The 9,986-nt window shown below is 58.8% G+C and overlaps 1 protein-coding gene across 4 annotated transcripts in view; it reads left to right on the forward strand.

The window, feature by feature from the left end:
• tnrc6ba (trinucleotide repeat containing adaptor 6Ba) overlaps window positions 1-9,431 on the forward strand; it is a 26,972-nt gene extending 17,541 nt beyond the window's left edge. For 2 of the 4 annotated variants that reach the window (XM_069196988.1, XM_069196986.1), the window contains exons 9-22: window positions 178-378; window positions 914-1,060; window positions 1,418-1,552; window positions 1,909-2,043; window positions 2,226-2,354; window positions 2,633-2,813; window positions 3,556-3,726; window positions 3,856-4,032; window positions 4,375-4,518; window positions 4,868-4,960; window positions 5,121-5,333; window positions 6,483-6,553; window positions 7,130-7,269; window positions 8,360-9,431. In XM_069196988.1, coding sequence (XP_069053089.1) covers window positions 178-378; window positions 914-1,060; window positions 1,418-1,552; window positions 1,909-2,043; window positions 2,226-2,354; window positions 2,633-2,813; window positions 3,556-3,726; window positions 3,856-4,032; window positions 4,375-4,518; window positions 4,868-4,960; window positions 5,121-5,333; window positions 6,483-6,553; window positions 7,130-7,269; window positions 8,360-8,972 — 2,550 coding nt within the window. In that variant the 3' untranslated portion in view covers window positions 8,973-9,431. The remainder of the gene's footprint in view (window positions 1-177; window positions 379-913; window positions 1,061-1,417; window positions 1,553-1,908; window positions 2,044-2,225; window positions 2,355-2,632; window positions 2,814-3,555; window positions 3,727-3,855; window positions 4,033-4,374; window positions 4,519-4,867; window positions 4,961-5,120; window positions 5,334-6,482; window positions 6,554-7,129; window positions 7,270-8,359) is intronic. The other 2 variants (XM_069196989.1, XM_069196990.1) reach the window with 2 other exon arrangements.
• The last annotated feature ends 555 nt before the right edge of the window (window positions 9,432-9,986 follow it).

Raw genomic sequence — 9,986 nt, forward strand, 5'->3', positions numbered from 1 at the left:
CGGAGCCTCTTCACTGTGTTGCTCTGCGCTGTGCGCTGTGGGTGTCGACTCTGATGTTGACGTCGTGTTTAGACCCATAATTCCCGGTTCATTCCCGGGGCTGGGCCGGGGGGGGGTTTTCACAGCGGCCCCGTCGTCCCTCCCTGAGTAACCGCGTGTCTGTCCCCCCCCCCCCAGGGCGACGACGGCGCCGGCGGGAGGCCCGTGGACCTGGCGCCCGGCCCGCCCGCCCAGGAGAAGAAGCCGGAGGTGAAGGAGCGCGGGATGAGCCTGAGCGACTTCAACGGGGAGCTGCGGAAAGGGGGCAGGGGGGGAGTCTTCCGATCGCCCGGTTCCAAAGAGGTGGGGTCTGGCGAGGCCGGGCCTTACTACGACAAGGTGGGTACCCCCCACAAAACGCCCCCCCACTCCCCTACCCCCCCCCCCCCCCCCCCAAGCCTGGTAATGGAGCCGCTGGCCCAACAGGCACCTCACTCCAGAGGGGTGGGTCAGAACCCCACTCCGCTTCGCGAGCGTGAGCCAGGATCTTGTTGTACCGAAATCCAGTCCGTTCTGCTGCGAGAGACGTGTGAGCCCGTTCCAGACCCCGTGTGATTGTACCGCCGTCCGCGTCGTGATTAAATTGGGGGTCGCGACGTACTCGGCCTCTTGAGACGTCAGAACTGGTGTCCTCGGCATCCTGATCGGAATCTGGACTAAATCTTTGGCTAACTACAAGTAATTTGTCTGTCTCGTTGTGCTTCTCTCTCTCTCTGTCTCTCACACACTTTAACTCTTGTCTTTCCCTGTATCCTTCTCCCTTCCTCCCTTGTGTCTCTTCTCCCTCCATCTCTCTCTCTCTCTCTCGGGTGATCTGGCTCGGCTAACCTTTAACTGTTCCCCGTCCGACCCGATTGGCTGCCTCTGCGAGCAGCTGACCTTGCCTTTCTCCAATCAGGATGGGTGCCTTGGGGAGGAGGGGCCTTGCTCTCCATTTTCCCCACCCACTGGTTTCAAGCTCCCCCACTCGGGGGCGCCAGGCCCTGCCCCTCACTACAACCACCCTGCCCCCCCTAGACAAGTAAGACTATCGCCTTTTCTCACTCTTTTTTTCCAACCTCTTCCTCTCCCTCTCTGCTTTCTGCCCCTCTCTGTCCTGATGTAAGTAGTGGCCCTGATTCCATTTAATTTTCCCTGTTACTTTCTCACATTTTTTCTCCATCCCCACTCGGCTTCGTTTCTCCAAACAGTTCTGACGCCTTCCCTCTCGATGTCTCTCATGTTCTCTGTGAAACCCAGGCCCACCCTCCACTTACTAAGGCTTTCTCCTTATTGGCCCTCTGCCTTTAGTGTATTTTAGTGTACCGCAACGTGGGCTCTGTCAGTCTCCTTGTGTTCACGTTCCCTTCTCTGTCTGTCTGTGCCTTTCTGTTGTCAGACGGGCAGTCACGGCGTGTTTGGTGGCGGCGGTGGGATGGCGCAGTCTCGAGGCGTCCACCAGGCCGGGGTGCCGCCCATAAACCCGTCCCCAGGGATACGAGCGCAAGTGCCTCATCAGTTCCTGCCGCCTCAGGTGCGTTGTCTGCAGAGTCAATCTTTGGCTTTTATGTTTGTGACGTTTCCTGGGACTCGGGGCATCTGGTGTTTCCGTCTGTGTATAATCTGCGTCATAATACGAGTTTTGTAAGCATTTCCATCCATTCTAAACAGTAAAAATATAAAAATAGTTTACAGGCCCCTGTAACCCCTGCTTCACTCACAGGGCGCGGTCTTGATTTGACACTGGATCAATACTGGTTTTGCAGTCAGTCTTGGAATTTAACAGGGAGCCAGTGCAAGGAAGCCAGGACGGGAGTAATGTGGTGTGCGATGCGTGTGTGTAACAGGCGTGTAGCGTGTAACGCCCCCCATGCGTCCTCTTGTGTGCAGGTGCCGGGCTCGGTGCTGAAGCAGATGCCCCCCAGTGGCAGCCTGGGTGGGGGGATGTTCGGGGTGGGACCCCAACTCTCCCCTCAGCACCTGGCCATGCTCAGCCAGTTGCCGCAGATCCAGCAGTTCCACCTGGTAACGACGTCTCTCTATCTAGTGTCTATAAAGCCCCCCGGTCCCAGTCCTCTTTGCCTCTGTGCTGTGCTAATGTGCACTAATTAACGACAGTTTAATAATGAGCTACGTTCTTTGTTTTGGCAATCTGTTGAAACTCCTCCTTGTCGGCCCAACCCCTGTCTCTCCCGCCTCGCACCCAGGCCTGTCAGCTCCTGTTACAGCAGCAGCAACAGCAGCAGCAGCAGCAACAGCAACAGCAGCAGCAGCAGCTCCTGCAGAACCAGAGGAAATTCCCTCAGAACCTCCGGCAGCAGCCTGACCCCCAGCAGGTCGGTACCGCCCTCTCTCGACCGGCCTCTCTCCCTCCTAGAGCCGGCCGGCCCCCAGGCAGTCTCTCTCTTGGAGCAGCCCGACTCGAACACTACAGCGGGTGTTGAGGTGGCTGCTCAGGAGAGTGATCTGTGTGCATCGGGGCAGCACGCATTCTGGAAATTGGGGTTTAACCCCAAGAGGCAGGCCGCTGAGCCCCCCGAGCTGGTCTGTTGTCCAGTTCTGCTGTGTGTCTCTGTCAGTCCTGCCCTGACGCCTCCCTCCCTCTCTCCACCAGCTGGCCCGGATGATGGCTGTGCTCCAGCAGCAGAGGCAGCAGCAGGGAGGTGGGGGCTCCAAGCTGTCTCCCTCTCATCTGGGGGGCACCCCCAAACCCCACCTTGCTGATCCTCTACCCCACCCCAGCCTAGGCGCCTCCCTGGCAGACCTGCATCCCAAAACGCAGGGAGGGTACACCGGTGAGTCTGTCTGCGGTGGGCTGGACTGTGTCCATGTTATTAATAACCTTCTCTCCTTGTGTGCAGTGTGCAGTGTCCAGTCAGTGTGTCTGTATGAACCCCTCTCTCTCTCAGTGCAGTGTTCATGTACTGTAGTGTCCAGTCAGTGTGTCTGTATGAACCCCTCTCTCTCTCAGTGCAGTGTTCATGTACTGTAGTGTCCAGTCAGTGTGTCTGTATGAACCCCTCTCTCTCTCAGTGCAGTGTTCATGTACTGGAGTGTCCAGTCAGTGTGTCTGTATGAACCCCTCTCTCTCTCAGTGCCGTGTTCATGTACTGGAGTGTCCAGTCAGTGTGTCTGTATGAACCCCTCTCTCTCTCAGTGCAGTGTTCATGTACTGGAGTGTCCAGTCAGTGTGTCTGTATGAACCCCTCTCTCTCTCAGTGCCGTGTTCATGTACTGGAGTGTCCAGTCAGTGTGTCTGTATGAACCCCTCTCTCTCTCAGTGCCGTGTTCATGTACTGGAGTGTCCAGTCAGTGTGTCTGTATGAACCCTCTCTCTCTCAGTGCAGTGTTCATGTACTGGAGTGTCCAGTCAGTGTGTCTGTATGAACCCCTCTCTCTCTCTCAGTGCAGTGTTCATGTACTGGAGTGTCCAGTCAGTGTGTCTGTATGAACCCCTCTCTCTCTCAGTGCAGTGTTCATGTACTGGAGTGTCCAGTCAGTGTGTCTGTATGAACCCCTCTCTCTCCTCTCTCTCAGGGTTTGGCTCAGGGGTGAACCTGTCTGGCCTGGACTTGGGGTCCATGGTGGGGGGTCCCGGCGGGGTGAAGGACGGGGTGGGACAGCAGTCCCGCTTCAAGCAGTGGACCTCCATGATGGAGGGCCTGTCTCCGGCCGCCTCCCCGCCGGACGTGGCGATGGCCAAGAACGGTAAGCGCGCGGGAGCCGCCGAGGCCAGCGTCCGCCCACCCGCCCCCGAGGGGTGCAGCCCGCCCGCCTGTGTCCGTTTCGGGGTGTGTTCTTGGCCCGGGATACCGACCGCCTCTGTCTCCCTCACAGGCCCCATCGGCGGCCCGGTGAAGCTGCGAGGCGGCTCCCCCTACTCCCAGTACGACATGCTGGGGGGCGCCGAGGCGCTGGGGGCGCCCCCTGCCAGCGGGGGGGACAGCTGGCTGCCACACCGCACCCCGGGCAGCAAGCTGGGCAGCAAGATCGGCACCTCCAGCTGGCCCCCAGGTAACGGCCGCGCCCCCGCCCGTCGTGTCCGCCGGCGCGGATGGTGTGTGCGGGGGGGGGCGGGTACGTTCCCTCGGGGCCTCTGTGCTCTCCTGGGCTGATCGCCGCAGTGCAGCGCAGGTGGGAGAGGAGGTCCGTTGCGGACAGGCCCCCCCGAGATCAGGCCCCCCCGAGCGGTCGCTCCTGGTCTGCGTGCCCTCGCTCGCCCGCGCCTTGTGACTCCCCGGGGTGTGCGCCTGTTTAACGTTGGCCGTCTGGTCCTCTGCGCGGACCCCCGAGTCCCGAGCCCTGGCCAGGCGGGGGCGAGGGGTTTACCTGGTGTCCCCGCTGGTGTCCCCGCAGAGTTCCAGCCCGGTGTTCCCTGGAAGGGGATGCAGAGCGCTGACCCCGAGTCTGACCCCTACGTGACCCCGGGCAGCGTGCTGGGAACCTCGGGGTCCTCAACTCTCGCTGACACTGAGCACCAGCTGCTGAGAGACAACACAGGTACACAGCGCCCCGAACCCTGGGGGAGACATAGGGGTACACAGTGCCCCCGAACACTGTGGACGACAGGTACACAGGGCACCTTGTCGCTGGGGACGACATAGGGGTACACAGTGCCCCCGAACACTGGGGACGACAGGGGTACACAGCGCCCCTGGTCGCTGGGGACGTCATAGGGATACACAGCGCCCCCGAACACTGGGGACGTCATAGGGGTACACAGCGCCCCCGAACACTGGGGACGACATAGGGGTACACAGCGCCCCAGACACTGGAGAGACAGTGCTGGTACACTTTGCGGGTGGGTGGACACTGAGGCAGTGACCGTCTCGTGCTCTCTCACTCCTAGGGTCTAACCCTTCCCTCGACACCTTGCTGCCTTCACCCGGTGCCTGGCCCTACAGTGCCTCTGACAGCCCCCACAGCAACGCACACAACTCAGGTACAGGCTGCTGGGCCCAGTGTCCGTCTCTTGTCTGTTCTGTGCTGTACAGGTGTGGCTGGATGTGCACTGTGCAGCCTTTGAGTACTGGCCTCTTGTTTTTTTATCTAACAGACTATCACAGTCTCTCTCTCCTTGTCCTTCTGTCATGCCCTCCCAGCAAAGTACACTGAGTATAAACCCAGCTGGCCTCCCGAGCCCATTGGACACAACAAGCTCTGGAAGACCAATCGCAACTCCTCCCAGGTGCCACGCCCCCCACCGGGGCTCACCAATCAGAAGCAGCCCTCCCCCTCCCCCTGGGCTGGAGGAGGCCCACGATTGGCCAGGGGCTGGGGAGGGGGCGGTGGCCAAGACACTAGATATGGGGCAGGTAGGTTCATTTTAATACACGCCTTGATCGTGGTACGTACAGCCATACAGCACCTGTTCGGTGCCATAGCATTATCAAGACCGTATTTGAGAGAACAGTGGAGCTTAGACCTAAAAAGGTGCTGTTGAGTCCAGTATGATAACTTGTAGTTACAAAACGCCCTCCCAACCACAAGGATGCTGTACATACAGATAAACAAATATGATAAAAAGTGCTGTACGTTCTTGGGTCAATTTGGGAATAACAGACAGGTGTGGTAAAAGCGTGATTTTTAAGTCTAGAAGAATGAGCCTCCCCGAGACCCGGAGGAAGGGCGTTCCGTGTTCCTCAGTGGAGCGGCGCCAGAATAGGCCCGGTCTCCGGGGGTCCGGGAGTTAGTCCCGGGAACGGCGAGGACAGGACCAGCCTCGGTGTAAGCATGCAGGGGTTCAGGGGGGGTGTGGTAGAGCCAGATCCTTCAGAGCCTTGGGACGCGCGGGCTGGGCTGGGGTTCTGTGGGCGAATGAAGCAGTGCGGCGCTGCCGAGGGTCGGGCTCACTTTAAAAACCCTGCGGTCTGTGTGGGTCCTAATGCCCCAGTATAGTGACGGGGACACTATACTGTAAACAGGCGCCGTCCTTCTGATGAGACGTAAAACCGAGGTCCTGACTCTCTGTGGTCATTAAAAATCCCAGGGCGTTTCTCGAAAAGAGTAGGGGTGTAACCCCGGCGTCCTGGACAGATTCCCCATTGGCCCTTACCAATCATGGCCTCCTAATAATCCCCCTCTATGAATTGGCTACATCACTCTGCTCTCCTCCCCACTGATAGCTGATGTGTGGTGAGCGTTGTGGCGCACTATGGCTGCCGTCGCATCATCCAGGTGGGGCTGCACACTGGTGGTGGTGGAGGGGATCCCCATGACCTGTAAAGCGCTTTGAGTGGAGGGTCCAGAAAAGCGCTATATCAGTGTAAGCAATTATTATTATAAAAACTCTGGGCTGCGGCGCTCGAGACTTCCCTCTCGACTGGCTGCTGCTTCACGTAGTGGAGCTCACGGCTGTACCCCTCCCCTCGACTCCGGGGGGGGGAGCCCCCGCCCGCGGTGTTGACTGTTGAAGGAGGGGCCCGTCGGGAGCCAGGGGGGTCTCACGTGTGTCTGTGCCGCAGGCTCGGCGTGGAGCGACGGCGGGGCGGCGAGGAGCAGCTGCTGGCTGGTGCTGAGCAACCTCACTCCGCAGGTACGGGGTTCGGGAGCGAGCGAGGGAGAGAACGGCCCCGCTATCTTAGAACTGTGTGTTTAACCATGAGAGGATCGACAGGTACAGCCTAGACACGGTGACGGTGCTTTCTGCTTTCGTGTCACAGTTCTGTCTTGAATAAAAATTAGGTATTTACACTGTGCCAGAACAGGTGGGAGGATACATATGGAAATCTAATCGGTAAAAACACCACAAGCCGCTAATCATCCAAACGACAGGAAAAGATACCGTCATCTTCTTTCACGGAATGACAGCAAGTCTCAGTGGGGTCACACATTTAATGCAGGCTTGTCAGTATTTGCTAAACCTCTCTGACTGTAACCTAAGAGAAAGGGTGATCTTTTCCATTATATAAATCTCCTGCACCGCATTCAGCGACATTATTTTCCTTGTAACCCGACCGGCTCGGATCCCGGTCGCTAAGCCAGGCTTCATGCCGAGAATCCCAAAAATGACATTTCTGGATTATATGTGGATTGTGTTTTTAATTTGAATATTTTGTTTGGTTTATCTCTTTGCTTCTGTGACTTTCTCCGAACTGTACCCCCCTCTCAGATTGACGGATCGACTCTGCGCACCATCTGTATGCAGCACGGCCCGCTGTTGACCTTTCACCTCAGCCTGAACCAGGGCAGCGCTCTGATTCGCTACAGCTCCCGCCAGGAAGCAGCCAAGGCCCAGAGTGCACTGCACATGTAGGTCCCTCTGCAGATCGCACTGCAGGACACGCTGCACGTCCTGTAGGACACACCGTAGGACACTGCAGATCCTGCAGATAGCACTGCGGACACACTGAAAGACACGCTGCAGATCCTGTAGGACACTCTGCAGATCGCACTGTAGGACATGCTGCACATCCTGTAGACACACTGTAGGACACTCTGCAGATCGCACTGTAGGACACTCTGCACATCCTGTAGACACACTGTAGGACACTCTGCAGATCGCACTGTAGGACATGCTGCACATCCTGTAGACGCACTGTAGGACACTCTGCAGATCGCACTGTAGGACATGCTGCACATCCTGTAGACGCACTGTAGGACACTCTGCAGATCGCACTGTAGGACATGCTGCACATCCTGTAGACACACTGTAGGACACTCTGCAGATCGCACTGCAGGACACTCTGCACATCCTGTAGGACACACTGTAGGACACTCTGCAGATCGCACTGCAGGACACTCTGCACATCCTGTAGGACACACCGTAGGACACTGCACATCCTGCAGATCGCACTGCGGACACACTGTAAGACACGCTGCAGATCGCACTGTAGGACATGCTGCACATCCTGTAGACACACTGTAGGACACTCTGCAGATCGCACTGCAGGACACTCTGCACATCCTGTAGGACAGCCCCAGGACCTGTTGGTCACATGTCAGGTCCCACTGCACATCCTGAAGGTCACACAGCAAAAGCAGGTCACACACTGGGCACTCGTATTCCCCTGAGTACCACACACCCACTGCTGGAGCAACGTACACACATAGGAGCTGGAAACACGCTCTCTGTCCTCCCACACCGTGTTCACGCTGCGGACCCGGACACACTGGGTCGCCACGAGCTACTCGCGGAGTCGGGGTCCCCAGCTCTGGCTCTGGAGGGGCGCAGACCAGCCGTGGCGGTGGTCCAGTCGGGCTCGGTGGGCCTTCGTTCCTGACCACGCAGCCCCCGACCCACGCACCCAGCCCGCAGAAATGTTCGGCATTTACTGTTCCCGTTCGTTCCCGGACCTGCCCTGATCTCCCTCCTCTCCCCCTCCCCCCTCCTCTGTTGCAGGTGCGTGCTGGGCAACACCACGATCCTGGCGGAGTTCGTGAGCGAGGAGGAAGTCAGCCGCTATTTTGCACATTCCCAGGCGGGCGGGGGAGGCGGGGCCGGCGGCGGCGGCGGCGGCGTCGCGGTGACGGGAGGGGGCGGGGCCGGCACGGGAGGCCAGGGCACGGCAGGGACGGGCGGCGGCACGCCGGGGGGAGATCGCGACCGAGGAGGAGGAGGAGGAGGAGCAGGAGGGGCGGCCGCAGGCGGGGGGGGCTCCCCCCTCACGGCCGGGGGCAACAACGGAGAAGGCAGAGGAGGGCCCTCGAGCTCGGTCGGGGGCTGGCAGGGCTTGGACGGGACAGGCAGCTCCCCGGACGCCTCGGCGGCCCAAGGACCCGGGCTCAGTATTTTCGCGCAGTGGAGCAGCAACGGCGCGGGAGGCAACGGGGGCACCGCAGGGGGCAACGGGGGCAACGGGGACCCCCAGAGGCAGGGGCTGTGGGGTGGCGTCACCCCGGGATATCCCACCAGTCTCTGGGGTGCCAGCCCCCTGGACGACAGGCACCAGATGGACAGCCCCGCGCCCCTGCTGCCTGGGGACCTGCTGGGAGGGGGCGCCGACTCCATCTGACCGGAAGAGAGACTTTTCCCAGGATAACCGACAGGAAAACGGGACACGGAGACGCGTGGACTGGGGGGGAGAGAGACGGCTGGACTCGCACACACGGAACATGCAACCTGCATTCGTGACACACACACACACACATACACGGAAAATGCAACCTGCAACCTGCATTCGTGACTGACACACACACACACACGTCCCAGCGACCTGCGGCCAGGTCACGGAGCCCCCTGCACGCTCCTCCTGAAGAGACACTGCTCTCTCAGAGGCCCTCCGGCAGACAGGCTGGGTTCTATTGTGTTGGATTTTCCTCCGTTTGTTTTTTTTATTTTTTTAATTTCGGGGGAGAAAAACAAACCCGGAACCCGGAACCCCGAAAGGGCAGCATTTTTTTTTTTAAATCTCTCCGGAAAAACGCTGACCTCATTTTGATTTTGTTTTCTTCTTGCGGCGTCCGCCCCACCACCACCCAGCCCCCCCCCCCCCCCCGCAGTCTGGAGCGATGGCACGTGTGTGACCCTTGACCCTTGACCCCTGTGTCACTCTCACTCCCCCGCCCCCCCACTGTCACACTGCGGCTCTCAGCAGCCTCTCATTGGCCCTGTCCGAACCGCAATAAGACTGGGAGCGAAGGCCAACCAGTACCGAGCGTTCAGGAAGAGAGACGCCAAGCCCATCCATCCAAGTCGGCTTCCCCCCCACACCACCTCCCCCCGAAAATCACTTTTCTTTCTGTTTTTTTTCCATTACGTTTTGAGTTAAAGACAGGGCTTTAACACTCCTGTTCCTTGCTGTTTTCAGTTTTTACAAAGAAAAAAAGAAATAATTTAAAAAACAATAAAGGTTGAAAGTATTGCCTGTTTCTCTCACAAGCTTGGTCTTTCCTTTTGTGGGGTCCCTCCGGGCTGCGGCACCCTTCCTTCCAGGAGCGGGGAGTCCCCCCCCCCGAGATCCGACCCGGAGTTTACCAGCTGCGGGCTCCAGCGTGTGCTGCCTGCGAACAGCGGAATGTTATTAAAA

Source organism: Lepisosteus oculatus, chromosome 12 (genome assembly GCF_040954835.1).
Source record: "Lepisosteus oculatus isolate fLepOcu1 chromosome 12, fLepOcu1.hap2, whole genome shotgun sequence".
Classification (NCBI taxonomy): Eukaryota; Metazoa; Chordata; class Actinopteri; order Semionotiformes; family Lepisosteidae; genus Lepisosteus; species Lepisosteus oculatus.